General features: G+C 40.9%; 2 protein-coding genes across 9 annotated transcripts in view; one reads left to right on the plus strand and one right to left on the minus strand.

Moving 5' to 3' along the window:
* TCN1 (transcobalamin 1) overlaps positions 1–18786 on the minus strand; it is a 317931-nt gene that overhangs the window by 176273 nt on the left and 122872 nt on the right. The window lies entirely within an intron of this gene.
* On the plus strand, positions 392–13683 carry LOC131760494 (B-lymphocyte antigen CD20-like). The gene is made up of 7 exons (XM_059070534.2): positions 392–487; positions 6433–6595; positions 7045–7164; positions 8339–8395; positions 9884–10120; positions 10887–10988; positions 11860–13683. The coding sequence occupies exons 2-7, from the start codon at positions 6449–6451 to the stop codon at positions 12082–12084; spliced, it is 888 nt and encodes a 295-aa protein (XP_058926517.1). The 5' UTR covers positions 392–487; positions 6433–6448; the 3' UTR covers positions 12085–13683.

Below are 18786 nucleotides of genomic sequence, written 5' to 3' on the forward strand. Positions count from 1 at the left end.
TTAATAATTCTCGAATCTCTCTGCATGGATGCCTCCTTCCCACCTACCCGCTCCTAAAAAAGTAACAGAAAAGGTAAAAGTCCTAACAGCCCATCTTTGCAGAATTTCTAGAGCCCTTCGTGCCCTTGGGGACCACCATCCACACCTGCTTACAGGGTGGGGGCCTACATAGTTCTTCTAATTAAGGCAGCGTAAAGTACGCCCGGCAGTCCCCTGGGATCTTTTTCAAGAAGTGAAACCTCCTGGTAAGGGAGAAACTTTTTTGTATATCCTCTCCAGCTCTGATAAGTGTGTATTAAGCTAAAGTAATTGGGGCGAAACCCAAGGTAGCAGAAGCCACTAACTTCCTGTCACCTGGTATCTATCAGCGATCCCAGGCCTGGCCCATCTCACTCGCCCGCTGTGTACTTGAGAACCTAGCTGTCTACGTGAACTCAGCAGCAAGCATCCACCTCAGCCCTTGAGCCTTAAGACCTTGGAGACTCAGGTAAGGAATCCATTTGCTTTGTTTAAGTGACTAAAAGGGGGTGACAGATAAGGCGTAGGATGGTTTGGGAGACTGGAGATTCTTGGCTTTAATTCTAGGGCTTCCCTGGTCAGGTCTTCTGATACTGTCATCATTTGAGGAAAGGCGATACCAAGGCCTGCTGTCCACCTACTACCTTAACGACTCTCTCTCTCTCTCTCTTTCTCTCTCATGACCCTGGCCAATCTACAAAAGTAGTAAATTGCCACATATAGATTAAAGCATGGTTACTACCTGCTGGGCTCAAACCTGAGCTCTACCATCAACAAGCCATATAACCTCAGGCAAGTTACTAAACCTCTATGTTCCTCGGTTTCCTCACCTATAAAGCGGGGGCAATAGTAATACCCACTGCGTTATGAAGAATAAGTGAGCTAAAATCCTGACGCTCTTAGAACAGCCTCGAACCAAATAAGAAAATAAACAGTCACGGCTGTAATGAAAATAACTCCACGCCTCTCGCTTTAAATGCTTCTGTCTCCAAAGCTGTCCCACTAAATGTGAATTCCCCTAGATGTTGTTAAGCCTCTCAGGCGGACATTTTCTGGAGGGGATTGGTGGACACCAAATCGAGCACAAAACCCTGCTCCAAATCCATCACAGAAACCGAGAGAGAGAGAGAGAGAGAGTGGGCACTGGAGACTAGAGGAAGATCTGATGAAGACTGACAAAGACGACCTCTAACCCTGCCATCATTGTCTCCTGAAAGCAGTTTATAACATTCCCTTCCCCTGTTTCCCATAACATGGCTTGATCGCACTGATTGACCGGTGAAATGAAATTCATCACCTTTTGGTCCGACATCCTGAGTGTCCGTAAACCTGTCCCGGGGAAGTAGTTCAGTGTAATGTTCAGTTTACCGTTCAGTTTACCGTTTCTTGTGCTCATAGTGTATAGGAAACAGGTTCCCTGTGTAATCCTAGTAAGGCGTTCCCAAAAGGAATTTACACTCCATTAGAGGGCCTAACAATATGACATGAGAAAGAAAACCCTTGGTGACAAGTAAGGAATGCAAAGAGCTGTGGGCTTTGAAGGAGAATTCCTGGCCAGGAAGAGCCTCGGGTGATGTGAATGTCTAATGGGCAGTGGTACTGAAAGTGAAGGGGGTGGGAGGAGAAGCATTTCAAAGTTGAGAGGGTTCAAAGAAGAAAGCGGGAGACACATCCAGACCAGTGACTCCCTGCGGAGTAGAGGGATGTGAGCTTAAGAAATTAGGTAGAGGCTGTAAGCGACCAGGTAAAGGGTTTCCCCAGCGGGCAATGACAGATCAGAGATGAGTTCAAGTTCAGGAAGAGCGTAACTTCAGCAGGGATTTAAGGGAGTCTGATCTAGCTGCCTTGTGGAGGATGGGTTAGAAAAGAGAGAGATGGAAGGTAGAAAAGCAAGATTTCTGTGCTAAACCAGTAGAGGAAATGAGAGGAGAGGAAATGAGAATCCAACTCGTGAGGTGACACTGGCACCTGCAAAATAAGATACTTGACAGAGGTAGAAACTGCCTGACTTAGCCATTGGTTCCATGTGGGAGATGAAGGAGCTGGAGAGGAATATGGCTCCAACTTTTTAAGCCTGGGTGACAGGGATACAGATGGGAAGCCATCCAAGGGACGATGCCTGGCTTTGCAGCACGTTCTCTCTCTCATGGAGCTTTTATGCCCCCACCTCGCAGCATGCAGGTTCGTAGCGGCATGCAGGATCTTAGTTCCCCAGCCAGGGGTCAGACCTGTGCCCCCTGCAGTAGAAGCACAGAGTTTTAACCACTGGACTGCCAGGGAAGTCCCTGCAGCACAGTCTTTGAAGAAGGCAGTTTCACCTGAGTGGCTCTGGCAGGACGCAGCCACCAAGTGTCGAGGAGTGAGTGGGTAGTGAGGAAGTGGAAGCAGAGGGTTAAACTTTAAAGAAGCTGGGAGTATAGGACTGGGGAGACTGGGCGGTGGCTGGGACAGTCCTGGATTAAAGGAAGGGGCTTTGGGACTGGGGAGACACCGCAGCACGTGTTAATCGTAACACAGGTTCCAGCGCTGATCATTATTCTTTGAGCCTTTTAGTAGTTTATAAATTGCAAATCATCTCATGTTCTCGAAACAAAACTTTGAACAGAGAGATCAGATCACAAAGGTAGCAAGCAACAGAGCTAGGACTAGCTCTTTGTGCTCCATACTCCCCAAATACCGCAGGAGATTGAAGATGCAACCGAAGACGTCAGTCTTTGAAGGACTAACGTCACGGTAGAAGGAGACGGGCTGTAGAGCAAAGGCAGAGAAAAAGGGAGTATTAAGAACACTATTCCTCAGAGACAAGCGCACAGGAGGCCACAAGGGATAAAAATGCAAAACTATTTGAGCGGCAAAGGAGGAAGTGGAGGTAACAAAAGCCGGGCAGCTTTGAACTTCTGAGTAACTGATGGCATTATTAGACCTAAAAGTCATTCTTCAAACCAAAGCCCATAAACGCTGTGAGATCTTCTTCAGCAGAAGGACACGGAAATCGTGGTGCCTTTTACAAACCCAAGAAGATTTGCAGCAAGTGCTGTAATAAAACAGGGCAGTGTCTGATAAACTGAGTCCTGATTTTAGTGTAGTTCAGTGATAGTAAAATCTTATGACCACATTTTGACCAATGTGATCAGTAACCACTGCTAGTGTACCAACTAGTCTTTGAGCATAGAACTGTGTGCTGGAAAACACACAGTTGGGACAAACCGTCACGGTGAACAATTAAAGAAAAAATATATATAGGGTAAGGCTACCGGAATCTACAAAAACCTGATGAGTGTGTGGTCTAGTTTCATATATTCCCATAGAACAAAATGAATAAAATCTTTCATTACCCAGCCAGTCTACAATGACCTGGCATGCATATATATATACACACACACACACACACACACACACGCCATAAAAAATGAAGTAGCATAGAGAAACAAGTATGTTTGTGTTTGTAAACTATTTTACAATAGTATGTGTTGAAGGCTTTGTAGAAATATAGTTGCCATAGTGAGACATCATTTTTTTAAAATTTTTAAAAATATTTTTATTTTTTAACATCTTTATTTGAGTATAACTGTTTTACGATAGTGTATTAGTTTCTCCTTTACAACAAAGTGAATCAGTTATACATATACATATGTTCCCATATCTCTTCCCTCTTGCGTCACCCTCCCTCCCACCCTCCCTATCCCACCCCTCTAGGTGGTCACAAAGCACTGAGCTGATCTCCCTGTGCTATGCGGCAGCTTCCCACTAGCTATCTAATTTACATTTGGGAGTGTGTATATGTCCCTGCCACTCTGTGAGACATCATTTTAAGAGAAATAAAATATTCCCCTCCAAAGCCCAAGTAGGACTTGTCTACATAAAAAGGTTTATCTGACTAATAATATAGACACAGCCTTAGGCAGATGAAAAGTGAGGAGAAATTAAAACAATGGTAGTCCAATCATCTCCTTCTGTCCAGATAATTGATGACCTTTGCTTTTTAAGTTGTCCTCATTAAAATGAGCCCTCTGGAGAGGAGTGTGGTAACCTCAGCTCATTCCATACTTACCGTGGGAAAATTCACTAACCTCTCAGAACCCCCATTTCCACACCTGCAGAGAAAAGGAAAATGCCCACTTAGTAGGCAAGGTGTGGGAGAGTGGGAACTAAGTAGCACAGAGTGGGTGCTGGGTGAACAGTCCAGCCCGAGGTGCAGCAGAAAAAGCACGAGCCTCAGAGCCCTAGGGGCTGCCTTTCTGGTTTGGCTCCATCACTAAGCGCAAGGTCTTTAACAAGGCATGTCTCATCCTTGGGCCACAGTTTCCTCATTTATCAAATGAACAGAATGGTTTCTGAGGTCTGACTGGCCCTAGAAACTCTGCCTGAATCTGTCTGTAAACACCTTAGTGGTCTATATTAAAACATTCCCTCTCGTTGGTGGTCTTGTGGGGTGGTTTGTGGTGCAAAGCGGATCCCTAAGACCACATGACATCTGGTAATCTGGGCCTGGGGCGAAATCAAGTTTGAAGCTCCCACAGACTCCCCTCCTCCCCTTCAGCCACGGCCCAGACAGATACTCTGTTTTCAACTGATTTACAGTCATCCAAATCGCACATCTATTTGAAGGAAAAGGGAGAGATTCATAAGTGAAAGGCTGAATTCCTATTCCCCAAGGGGGACAAAGCAGCCTGGTACCACAGATACCTTGTTGGCTAGGTCCCAGCCCTCATTTTAAATCTCTGATGGTTGTGTAACTTTGAACGAGTTACCTAACTTCTCGGTGCCCTTGTTACCCTTTCTACAAAACAGAGGCAACGATTCATCCCTTGTCTACCCTGTGAGGCTCAGATGAGATGCCAGATGTGAAATGTCTTTGTTACTAGGACGTGGGTACAGATGTGAGGCCTGCAGATGTGAGGCCTGGGAGAGCCCTGTTTTCCAGCATACCTGCAGGTGCCCAGCCCTGCGTGACTTCAGTAAGATAAGTAAGCTGGACAGACAGCCTTGGCCTCCAAGGCCCCTTACATGACTTACAGTCAGTAAAGACAAGACCAAAATTGTGTCCCTAAAGAGAGATTTCCAGGTCCCAGGAAAGACCCAATAGAATTCATGTAAGTAACTGACATAAAGAAATGAATACTGAAGGGAATCACATGATGAAGAAGGTAGAACAGTCTTAAAATGTTAGCGCTGGAAAGGGACATTTCTATTCAGAAATTGATCACGAATTCGAAGGACAAATAGCATTTACTACTTTCTGCCTGTGTCCTAGGCACTTTCACTTATGTTAACTTATTTATTTCTCACAACATGTCTCTGAAAGGGGTATTGTTCTCATTTTTCAGATGGGAAAAATAGAAACTACTGCTCCTAAAGGTAAAAATATTAAGAACAAGAACAAAAGCAGCTAATAATGATTCAGACATGGGTGCTTTGCATACATTTACTTCTTCAGTAATATTCATGAAGAAACTACTAAATCCAGCCATAATTTTAAATACTAAACAAGAGAGAACACAAGGAATTTATATTCTAGTGGGGAGAGACCGGCAGTAATTCCTCGCAGTGATAAGTGCTACCAAATAAATAAATGCAATGGGATGTTGTGAGAGAGATGCATTGTGGATTGAGCGTTCAGGAAAGGCTTCTTGGAGAGGCTGACATTTGAGCTATCCCTGAACGGAAAAAAACCAGACATGCACACACCATCAGCCCATTTAAGTCTCACAGCAACCCTATGAGATAAGAATGATTACTATCCCCATTTTACAGTTGAAGAAGTTGAGGCCCAGAGAGTTTAAAGAACTTACCCAGAGTTTCACAGCAAATAGAAGAATCATGATCTAAACCTAGGCAGTCTGATTCAGAGGCCACAGTCTCACACAGAACCTTCAAGAGCCTCCTTGAAGTGATTTACTCAAGGTGGCAGAGTTAGTGGGAGGAGAGAAGATTGAATCGGCCCCTCTCGACTCCAACAGTTTTCCCCATCCTCCATCATGGTGACTCTGGCCCATCCCAATGGACAAAAGCAGGTAAGCAAAGGGACAAGGACGAGACACACAAAACACATTTTCCAATATTAAAGCACAAGAAAAGCATCCAGAAATGACAGACACACAGAACATACAGAATATGAGCATGATGTTCTCTACAAAGAGAAAACACGTCCCAAATGTGTCTGTCAAGAATACTGGCAGGGATCCCTGGGCCCATAAACCCTCGCATGAGATGCTCCCTCCGGATCCTGTCTCAGAACATGGCAGGAGGAGGCCTTGCTTTAGATCCAGAGTCACTAGGAAGAGGCCGTGTCTGCCATCAGTGACACCCACAGAGAGAATACAGAGGAAAGTAGTCAGGTGCACAACACGAGATAAGAGACTGCCAAGAATCCTGTTCTCTCTCTCCTCATTTTATTATTTGTTTTATTTTTAGGACTTTTGAGGGTGAAATGACAACGCCCAGAAATTCCATGAGTGGAGCTTTCCCAGCGGGCCCTATTGCCATGCAGCCTGTTCAGAAACTAATTTCCAGGAGGGTGCCTTCAGTGGTGGGCGCCACACAGAGCTTCTTCTTGAGGGAATCTAAGCCTTTGGGGGTAAGTCAGTTGCCCTCCATTCCACATCCTAGGGACCCTCTGGCCTACAGAAGCAGATGCTGTAGGCCAGGTACAAAGTTCAATCCGACTGAAAGGTATCTGATCCCGCTTGAGGTGATCTTTATGTCTGACACAGGGGGCCAAATCAGGGACGTACAGAGAGATTATCATGGTGATCTTAGGCCCCCACTTGATCTTGAGGCTTGCATAGTTAGGGGTCTCCCATCCCAGTTCATCACCAGTATATCACGTATACCTGCCTTGGAAATGCCCCAGGTGGTGGGGAAAATGAATCGGAACGAGACAAAGGTCTTGGCACCTTCACCGCTTGCTTTGGACATCTTGCACAGCCCCATCCAGGTCAGGAACCAGGGCTTCCGGCCTCACCTTCGCTTTCTGACTTGATGATGACTTCAGTTCATCCATCAGTGCCCCTATTCTCTCCCCAGGCTGTCCAGATTATGAATGGGCTCTTCCACATTGCTCTGGGCGGCCTTCTGTTGATCCACGCGGAGGTCTACGCACCCATCTGTGTAACTTTGTGGTACCCTCTCTGGGGAGGCATTATGGTGAGTAAAAACTAACAACCATTTGGGGAGTGATACAGACAAAAAGGTTAAAAAGCTCCACAGGAATACACCAGATTACTTCTGTGTTGAGGAAAGCACAGGAGTAGGGAATAGGTTATCTGGTTGACGTGATTTAGTGGAAAGACGGGTTGACTGTATTGAGCGTGAATCCCATGGTTGAGAGTCAGTGGCCATGCTTCACGGGAATTCAGAGAAAGCTGCCCTGCATGGATCTATCTACACAGGCAGGAAAGACTTCTCAAAGCAGGACCTCTCCAAAGTCAATGTCCGGCATGAAGGGGGCTGGGTACTAGACATTTGGACTGTATAGCATGGTGTTTCAGGAAGCAAACTTCCTCCCACCTGGTCCTTCTTCCCTACAACTCTCTTTAGTTACTATCTCACGTGGTGAAATTAGTCCCATCCCAAATAAATCTCCTCTCACTTATCAGCAGAGCAGTACTCCTTATGGCTGTTTCATGTGCATGTTTTCCAAGCTTGTAACCCTCTCTGGATGTGGTATGGGACAGTGATGTTTTCATCACCATTACACCTTCATAGATGTGACTATCAAGACAGGTCCAGGATTGAAATTTTCAGAACAAGGAGAGATGGATTAGTGAAAGAGTTTCCTCCATCTTACAGCTTGGATAGTAGAAAAGGAAGATGAGAAATAATGACCACTTCCTGTAGCAGCCCACGTTTTAATGAAGTGCCTATGACATTCAGGCCAAGTATTTCTTCTACATCAATTCACTCATCATTGCCATCAACGCCATTTAGAACACTGTGAACTCCAAAGAGCAATTCCCCAAAGTAAAAAAAGGAAAACTGAAAATAAAACTTCTAAATTGACAGTGTGAGTACTAATTGACAGGGAAATGTGAATTCTGCCTCTGGTCTTACTATATTCCTAGTCACAGCTCCCCATTTGATTGAATAAAAGGCATGGACTGAATGTGATTGAGCCTGAATAAAGGAGAAATATGCTGAAAAATGAATAAATCCGTTAAAAAGGACTGGATAGCTTAGTGAAAGTGGTTGAAAGTGTGGCTAGCTTTTTTACAACCAGTTCTCAATGTTAAAAAGTGGTCTCCTTCTCTGCCCCTCTCTCCCTGCTGCTTCTCCCATCTCACCCCCCTCCCTTCCCCACCCACCACCTCTCTTTTTACAGTATATCATTTCTGGATCACTCCTAGCCGCAGCGGAGAAAAACTCCATGAAGAGTTTGGCAAGTAATCGTATGTCCTTCTTTCCCACACATCAGAGAAGTAGCTATTTTCTCAGTTGAAAAGAAGGACCCTTGAAGACCTTTGGAGTTACAGTAGCACTGAGTTATCGCTCAATCCTAAAAAGCAAAAGGTCCTCTATGATGCTGTTGTGATTTTATTCGTAAAAAACATGGAAATGAGATATTCATGGAAACAGAATTAAAGGCAGATCGTTGAAGAGCATGCTTATGGTCTTAGGAATGTGAGATGCTGTGTGAGACCTCTTCGAAAATCTTGTCATTTCTCTCAGACCAGCATTTAGGAAAACCGTCTAATCAATGCTATGACCGACTTAAGTCTTAGTTAACCTTCAGCTGTAACCCTGAGCAAGTCAGTTTACCCCTATGTACCTCTGAAGTTTAACCTATAAAATGGAGATAATAGTCCTTGCTACTGTATGAAACTCTCCTGAGGATAAAATGGAGTAATATACATGAGGGTGCTTCAGAGGCTATAAAGAGCTAGAGTGGTCTCGTGCATATAAACCCCTCAGGACACATCTACACCCAGGAAGAACCCCTGATTCTGTACAGGTCAAGAGCTTACCAGCAAGCTTCCTTCTTCAACTTTTCTCCACTTACTAAGCTATTACTAACGTGAGTCACTTCCGAAGTCAATGGAGATAGAGGAGATTGAGATGGCCCCTGTCTAGAGGTGGTCTGACAAACTCAGTTTGGGGGAAAAGAAAAACTGTTTATGAAGATCAAGTTGTATTTATTCTCCAAATACAGTCAGCCCTACTGACTTGCCATCTGTAGGTCATACAACCAGGGATGAAATACGTGTGTCTTAAGATAATCATCAATAACCCCACACCATTATGGTACTTTTTGCACATATATTCCTGTTTCGAACTTTTATCATCCTGGCAAGGTAGCACATTCACACCGATCTCCTCTTTCCTGTGCTACCCGGAGACAACAGCCTTAATTGTATTTTGAAAGATGATTGACTGGGGCTGACTGCTACCTGGGTCAAGAGGGAGGGAATAGGTGTTACTATTTGCTTGTTTCCACTTGATGGTACAGAACTAGAGGGGTCTATCGGCTCTTTCCCTACCTATACCCACAATACCATCCTGCTTCACTGTGATATAATCTAGTACTATTCATTTCATTTACTCAACAATTGCGTATGGAATGCCTACTAGTATTCTGGTGGCAGTGAAAGGAAGTGCGAGGATTATTCCTAGGATGTTTTCTTGATGAACTGATTGGATGGTGGCGGCATAAATGAGATGGGGAAACCTGAGAGAGGGACAAGGTTCAGACATGAAGGTTTTCATTTTATAGTGACAAAGAGACTAAGAACAACTGAGAGAAACAGAACTTCATATGATTTAGGAGTAGTACCTTTCTGAGTCAGGGGAATGGGATCTGGAATCCCTTCCTAGCTTATATTCTTCAATTGGTAATTCAACTCAATTAAACTCAATGTCTCTATTTCAGGTCAGAGGGAAAATAATAATGAACTCATTGAGCCTCTTTGCTGCTATTTCTGGAATAATCTTTTTGATCATGGACATATTTAATCTGACAGTTTCCCATTTTTTTAAAATGGAGAGTGTGAACCTTACCAAGGCTCCCACACCATATATTAACATATACAACTGTGAACCAGCTAACCCCGCTGAGAAAAACTCTCTATCTATGAAATATTGTGACAGCGTACGGTTTTTATTCTTGGTAAGTGTGAAACTGGATTTATTTTCATGGAGGAAGTATGGCATTTTTCTTATGACCAGACTGTCTGTGTCTGCTACTCATCGCCTATATGGCGTTGAGCAAGAATTCTGATCACACTGTCTCATTTTCTTCAACTGCAAAATGGGGAAGGTAATAGTATTTACTGTTTGTAGTATTTATAAGGCTGCTTTGAGGGATGAGTTAATACATGGAAAGAACTTAGAACAGTGTCTGGTACATAGAAAGTGCTATTTAAGTGTTTGCTTTAACATTTATTATTATTATATTATTAATAAAATATTTATTATTATTATTATTATTATTATTGATTAAGATGAACATTGAAGAACTTAAGTTGTAATATAAACATCATTTGCCTCAAGGAGTTTTTAGTGTAGAGTTTGAAGGGGAAAAAAATGCATCTCCCACGTGTGGAGAGATTTCCTTAGTGCGATACCATACCACCTAGAGCTGGATACGGTTCAATTTGGGGCCCAATAATTGTTCTTGCCTACACAAAATTGATTCTTCAACTAATTATTACTGCTTTACTTTCTGTCAACAACATGCACTATCTGTTATGGGCCAGGAGTTGTGCTAAGGGTTAGGGTTATGCAGATACTAGCAGTTCTCACAGCCAGTCATTATTTCTCTAAGGAATTGATCTTTTAATCATTTACTTTTAGTCAACAGTCATTTATTGAGCACCAACCACAATCTTATATTTTCAGTACTACATTTTCACCCTCATTTTTCTGTTCTTCAGGGCATTTCTGCAGTGATGCTGTTCTTTACCTTCCTCCAAAAACTTGTGACAGCTGGCACTGTTGAGAATGAATGGAAAAAAATATGCTCCAGACCCAAAGCTGTAAGTAGAAGCCATGCTGTTCACAAACTCCCTGTAGGAAAATCACATCTACAAAGAGTCATTTATGGAGAGTGTAATCTGATGAGCCTGGGAATATCATGAAAAGTGATCCTAGAATATTTCTGGAAAGCAGAAAATACCAGTAATGGAGAAAAGTGTCTTGAAATCTGAAATAAGTTTAAACGTTAGACAGAAGATACAGTCCTATGCTATGTACATCCTCTTACCAACCTTGCTGGACTTCAAGTCATCCCTCTTGGCTTCAGAATTCCATACTTAATGCATAAAAACAGGATGGTTGAAGGCTGATTAAAGCCACTATTTCTTCCATCTCATTTCTCAGTATTCCCTTCTCCTCTCCCCTTTCCTTCTAATCCCTCTTCCAAAACAATAGGTTCAAAGAGGCTCCACAATTGGGAGATATGACTATCCCAGTGACAGATCTATTAGCAACTGCTTCAGAACCATAGGATGTTAGCTTTGGAAGAGAATTTAGAAATCATCATCAAGTCCTTCATTTTGCAGATGAGGAAGACAGGATTGGAGAGAGAAAGTTACTTTCCCAAGGTTATGTCCAATAAAGGCCAATCAAAACTAGAATCTAAATTCCTCTATTATTGCAGTGTTATTTCCCAAACACTGTGTGATCATTCCAGGCAAAGTAGCAAGTATCTACTGGCCTTGAGGATGAGCCTTGATAAGTGATTTGATAAGGATATGAGCACCTGGGAAATCAATCCTGGTATTGGGAAGCATATAGAAAATAACATAAATAGCATAAAAACCAGGAGGCATTTGATATTCATACAGATTGTTGAGAAATGTGCCAGTGATAAAGGTCAAGAAAAGTTGGTTCCATTTTGTGTTCCAGAATGTAGTTCTCCTGTCAGCAGAAGAAAAAAAGGAACAGGCGATTGAAATAAAAGAAGAAGTGGTTGAGCAGATTGAAATATCTTCCCAACCAAAGAATGAAGAGGACATTGAAATTATTCCAGTCCAGGAAGAAGAAGAAGAAGAAGAAGAAACAGAAATAAACTTTCCAGAACCTCCCCAAGATCAGGAAGCCTCACCAATAGAAAATGATAGTGTCCCTTAACCTATTTTTTTTCTGTTTTCTTTTTTTTTAGACATTAACGTTCACAGCTTCCAAGAGACGTATTTACCCCCATTTCTGGAGGCATTCTGCATGAAGCCTCCATGTCTCTCTGGTCCTTGCATGGAGTGACCACAGCTCCCTTCACTCCGTCCTCATTCAGAGGATGAACATAGGCCATTGTAGTAGACTGTATCACCATGTTTGTCGTTTAGGACAGCTTTCTTACGCTAAAAAAATAGGCTGAATAAGGGCTGCAGAATGCGGTTTCTCACTGGCCTGTTCCTTGGATAAGGTGTAGTAGTAGTCACAGCAGTAGTAGTTCGTTTGCTTTTTCATTTTTTCCCTCTGCAGTAGGGAGACTCCGCACCAGATGAAAAATGTAAGTGACTCCTTCATGCCTCCCTAAGCTATCTTTAATTCCTTCCACATCTACATTTTTCATGGAGTCTCTTTTGCACCACTGTTTTCAGGAAAGCAAAAAATAATAATGAGGTACAATAAAGAACTCATTCCATCTATCTTTCTATGGGGCTGACACTGTGGCTTCCACACCCCACTGGGGCAGCTCTAAGTGGCCAGTCCTCAGCCCTGTCTTTGTACAAACAGCACCGCTTACATATCTCCATCTGTCTTAACTTCCCCTAACTCCTCTTCTAGGCTCTTGGTTGCACTGTCTACCTACATTTAGCCTTTAGGCAAAGGAAGAAAGAATGATAGAAAAAGTGCCATGAGGAGTAACCAAATTATAAAAGATAATCAATACTTGTATTTGTAGAATATTTTCCAGTTCACAAAGTATTTTATCAAATAATTGCAATTGAGCTTCCATGATCAAGGGAAAAAAATCCCTACCCCTATTTTACAAATGTTCAAAGAGAAAATAAGCAAATAAATAAGTAAAGGTAATTTGTCAATGGTCACAGCAAGTAATTTTGAGAGCCTGTTTCATACCTAGATCTTATTCAAATGCTATAATGCTTGAAATAACCAAATTGCCTATCCAATGTCTGCATAAACTACTAGAGCCAAGTCAACAGGTTTTATCAGCACCTGCTCTCTGACCAGCATGAAACAGGTGTTGAGAAAGACACAAAAGAGTCAGAAATCAGGTTTTACCCCTTGGGAACAAAAAGACTTAGACATTCACAACCTTTGAAAAATTATTAATATATAATTAGCTGTCAGATTATAGAATGCAGACACTAAGTGCTATAGACATTCTGAGAAAGAAGATCATGCTTGAAAATAACATAATTACTTACGATGCCAAATCTCAGGGTATATTTACCCTGTTTCTCGATTCTTTTTCATATTCAGAGACGTTACTACCCTACGTAGAAAGAATGTTAAACTAGGAGGACGTCACTATAATCTATCAACTACATTTGAGCATTTGCTATATGCTGAGTGCTGCCAGACTCCGGCAGGTACATAGACAATGTAATTTCCACTCTCAGTGCTATTTCCACTTTGACCACCAATGGAAGATATTTCCTGTGATTAGGGGGGGGAAAAAAAAAAAAAGGAGGTGGGACATTTCTGTCTATGTCCTCGAAAATGGCTTTAAATGAATAAAACTATATGTGTGTTCTCGTCTGCAGCAGATGATTCCAACATGGTGTTTCCCTAATCTTCTTTACTCTTGTAACATTTTGACCATGGGAGGCTCCAGCAGCCTTAAGCTCATATTCACATAATCCCAATCTGGGTTTGAACTGTACGATGTCAAGACATCAACTATTCACGTCAATATATTCTAACACACACACATATTCCCATGGAAAATTTTCCTGGAACAGGTCATTAATAACACACTCCTTGCTGTCTGCGGTCCAGAATGTGACTGGAATACATGGTGGTAGACTAGGACCAATGCCTTTCTTGGACTAGGGGAAAGGGAAGGGGCTGTGGCAATGGCAGACTCAAGGCAAAATTCAGTGAGAAAACCTTCAAAAGAGACAATATCTTATTTCTATCTTATTTTCTCCACTTCTGAAATATATATGAGGATCCTTCTCCAAACCCATGGGTTCCTTAAGAATTTTAGTTTATTTTATTCATTTTTATGATCTCAAATAGTTAGCTTTTTCTGACCTCACATTAACTCCTTATAACGAGACACCGCTGATGTCTACTCTTAAAAAAGAATGAAAATCCTTGCTATGACCTTCTCCCCAATTATCTCTTTGGCAATTTGTTCATAGTAGGGTGACGGACCACCCCACTCTGCTCAGGACTGAGAGATTTCCTGGGATACAGGACTTTTAGTGCTAAAAACCAGGTAGTCCGAGGCAAACCAGGATGGTTGATCACCTTAGTTCACAACAGTAAATAATTTTACCTAGTTGCAATCACTGCACAATGTAATTTTTTATACTTAAATTTATATCATAAATATGTTTCTTTACTGGTATATAATTTTCTTAAGTATTATTTTAGTTGCAACTTAGCACTTCACTGAATCAATATAGAATAATTCACCCTTCTTCTTTAATTGGATACTTAGCGTAGTATTTCCTCTTTTTCTTTTTTTTTTTTTGCAAATCACTTTTATAGCTGCAGAAACCATGAGCAAGAAAGAAACATATTTCCTGTTCTCATTATTCAAAATGTGGTTTCACACATTAAGCCTTGTCAAAGTCCACCAATAGGAGGTACTGGCACTTGTTAAAAACCAGGGAATTCATTTTTATTACACTTTGAGAAAAGTCCAATACACGGAAATGGTAGCTTGGATTTCATTTGTTTTAAATTCTTGGTACATAACCTAAAACACAAATCAGAAATTTTCCTAAGTCTGTAAACCTTAAAGGGGTTTCCTTTCATTCAAAACCTGGTTATATGTTCTGAGCTAAAGAGGACCAAGCAATATAAAATGAATATGGTAGAATCATATGGTGGCAAAATCAAAGCTAAGCTAGGATTTTCCCATGAAGTCATGTTTGCCCCTTGCTCACCTCTTCCCTTGGTGACTTACTGTAAGAAAATTACTCTTACCTAGTATGCATCCTGCTGCAAGGGAGAACAAAAATCCTAAAGTAAGACACGAACTCAACATTGGGAAATCATTAATTCAATAATCCAAAAGTAATTACTGATCCCAGCCTACCGGTAAGCAAAAATAAGCAAAGTCCTCTCATTTTAGAGCTTACTATCTGGTTGGAAAGACAGATATTAGTAATATATCCATCAGGCACCTACTATGGGTATGGCAACCTGTTAAGTACAGAGGGTACACCTAAATATAAGAAAAAACCCCTGTCCTAAAAAATCTTACTGCCTAACTAGAGGTGATAAAAACCATATATGTTAAAAGATAAGCAGTAGGGATCCAAGAAAATTCAATGGGAAAAGAATAATCTTTCAAAAAACTGTGGTGGGAAACCTGGGTAGCCACATGCAAAAAAGAATGAAATTGGACACTTACCTCATATCACATACAAAAATTAACTCAAAATGGATCAGAGGCCTAAATATAAGAGCTAAAACTACAAAACTCTTAGAAGAAAACATAGGTATAAACTTCATAACCTTGGGTTAGGCAGTGGTTTCTTAGGTATGACAACAAAAGCATAAACAAATTAAAAAGTGAACATCATCAAAATTAAAAACTTTTGTGCTTCAAAGGGCACTGTAAAGAAAGTGAAAACAACCTACAGAAGGGGAGAAAATATCTGCAAATTATATATTTGATAAGGGTCTAGTATCCAGAACATATAAAGAAAGCTTACAGCTCAGCAATAAAAAGACAAATAACACATTTAAACTTGGGCAAAGGACTTGAATATATATTTGTCCAAAGAAAATATACAAATGGTCAATAAGTATATGAAAAGAGGCCCATCACTAGTCACTAGGGAAATGCAAATCAAAACCACAATGCGATATGACTTCATACCCATGGGGATGGCTATAATCAAAAAGAAAGCAACGAGCTTGGTGAGGATTTGGAAAAATTAGAACCCTCCTACATTGCTAGTGGTCATGTAAAATGGTGTAGCTGCTTTGAAAAATTGTTTGGTAGTTCCTCAAAAAGCTAAACATAGAGTTACTATAAGGTAAGGCTCAGTAGTCCACTACTAGGTATATACCTAAGAAAAGTGAAAACACAGGATCACACACAAACCTTTATACAAATGTTCATAGGAGCCTTATTCATATTAGGTAAAAAAGTGGAAACAACCCAGATGTCTATCAACTGATGAATAGATAAAGAAAATGTGGTATATCCATATAATGAAACATTATTCAGACATGAAAGGAATGATGTACTGGTACATGTCATAACATACATGAGCCTTAAAAATATCATTTTAAGTATAAAAAGTCAGATATAAGAAACTATATATTATATGATTCCATTTATATGAAACGCCCATAATAGGTAAATCCATAAAAACACAAAATAGATATAGGCAGGAGACAGGGGGGCAGGAGAAACAGAAAGTGACTGTTAATTAATTAGGTTTCCTTTGGCAGGATGAAAATATTCTGTAATTATATAATGGTTCAACGATGGTTGCATAATTTTGTGAATATATTTTAAAAACTTTAAAAGATGTGTGAATTATATTCCAATAAAAACAATTTAGAAAGAGATGATAAATGACGTAAGATAGCCAGGAAGGACTAAATAACAGTAAAAGGCTCTAATGCCTAGCACAAAATAATTGCTCCATAATATTATAGGAATGAGCTCAATGAAGGCTAGGATATTACAAGGAAATCTCACGGAATAGAAGGGATTTGAGTTGAATTTTAGAGAATAAGTAGAAATTATATAATAAGAGAAAAAGAACATTCCAGGTAGGAGGAACAATACCTATACAGGATGAAACAGAAACATTCTAGTTGTGTTCACAGCCCATCAGAATAGCCTAGATGGATCATGGTTAAATCAGAGTGTCATTAACTTAAGGCAATAGACAAAGGCTGGAACCACACTATGCAGGGTCTAAAATGCCCATGGCATCTGGACTTTAATCCATAAGCATCAGAGAATCATTGGAAGTGAACTGAGTAGGGAAGAAAGGAATTACAATTAATAGTTTAGAAAACAAGTGAGACAGTAGGAGTAAACAAGGAACTAGACCTGAATTAAAGACTAGAAATAAAGGTGGGGGGCTATATTTTAGACATTTGGGGGTAGAAAGGACTTAATAAATGTGATGGAATTTATCAGATATAAGGAGTGAAAAAGAGGAAGAAATCAAAACGTCTCTCAGCTCTGGGTTTGGATGATGGGAAGTAAGAAGGGCATTAGATGGTGACGATGCTAAAAGAGAGAGATAGGAAGCTGAGAAAGGAGAAGCATGGGAATTGGATCGTGAGCTCAGAATGGAGCAGTTCTATGATTTCACATCATAGATTGAAGATTATGATATGCATTGCAAATCATTGGAAATGCAAGCTTGAAAATCGGATGAGAGAACAGGATTGAAAGAACATGGCACTGCATGAGGAATTCACCTAAAATTGGTAAGTCATGGGAATGAATGAGAGTTCCCAGGGGAGGGTGACACCTTGTAAGGAATGCTCACATCTGGCTGTCTGAGAAAGTGAAATTAGTGAAGATGAAACTGAGGATGTCAAAGAAAGTAGGAAAGGGATTTAAGAGAATGTCCTGTTTTGGAAGCTAAGGAAGGACAAGCATCTCAAAGAGCCAGGAGGAAGCAGAGCAGTGTTGTTGAGAAATCCAAAGGAACAGGGATTGAGTAGAGCTCACTGGATACAGCTATCAGGTCATCACTAGCGGTATTAGGGGAAACAATTTTAGAAAGGTATTAAGACGAGAAGAAAGACTGCAATTCACTGAAAATTGAATGTGACATGAAAACATTCAAGCTGTGAGAGAAGATTCTGCTTTGGGAATGTTTGGTTGTAAAAGATGGTAGAGGGATGACCGATGGTTTGAGAAACAGGGCAAGAAATTACCCAGAACAGTGGGTGGTCTAAAACCTGCAGGCACAGATAGGCACAGGGTACTTTCATTTAACAAATTCAAATATTTATTGCACTTGGGACTGGTTCTAAGTGATGAGGATATAAGCAGTGAACAACACAGACAAAAATTCCTGCCTTTATTGAATTTACATCATTAAATTTCATTAATTGTATTAATCTGCTGTCACTGGTGAGCAGTCAAGAAGATATTGGAAAGTTTGGACACTTCTTTTCACTGAAGAGCTAGGGTTCAGGTGTTTCACTGCCAACTTATTGACATTCTAACAACTTATTGACAACTGTGTGTGGCTTTTACAGTGTTTTTGATCTTCAAAACAATATTTCCTCAGCTTTGATAGGAACAACCAGAACAGCCAATACGGTAGAAACAAATTTGTGGGCTGCAGTATCAGATAGGAGCAGTATTACTCCAGGAACCAAGTGAGATCAAGGAAGGGAGAAGTAACTGGCCCCCTAAAATGGCAAAAAGCACCCATAGCATAACTATTGGCCACCATTTTTCATCAGCTTCTGCAGGGAAAGAGCTGCCCAGGGATCTATCAACAACTCTCTGTGCTTTCATCTGTACAGGAAATGAAACTTAAAGTTACGCTTTTGCATTTTGCCGGAAACAGCTGCAGTAAATCTACGTTTATGACAGGAAAAATCCAAGTCATAAGATGGTAAAAAACTTCATTAAAACTTATTCAATGAAGCGGACACATAATTTTTTTTTTCTTTTAAGAACACTTGCATTTT

Source organism: Kogia breviceps, chromosome 7 (assembly GCF_026419965.1).
Source record: "Kogia breviceps isolate mKogBre1 chromosome 7, mKogBre1 haplotype 1, whole genome shotgun sequence".
NCBI classification, from domain to species: Eukaryota; Metazoa; Chordata; class Mammalia; order Artiodactyla; family Physeteridae; genus Kogia; species Kogia breviceps.

What these genes read in the sequence shown, in the direction of transcription:
- LOC131760494 (XM_059070534.2), top strand. Translation starts at nt 6,449, where the DNA reads ATGACAACGCCCAGAAATTCCATGAGTGGAGCTTTCCCAGCGGGCCCT. An exon ending in AAAACTCCATGAAGAGTTTG is followed by an intron (nt 8,396 to 9,883) that starts GCAAGTAATCGT and finishes TCTCTATTTCAG; the next exon opens with GTCAGAGGGAAAATAATAAT. An exon ending in GCGTACGGTTTTTATTCTTG is followed by an intron (nt 10,121 to 10,886) that starts GTAAGTGTGAAA and finishes TCTGTTCTTCAG; the next exon opens with GGCATTTCTGCAGTGATGCT.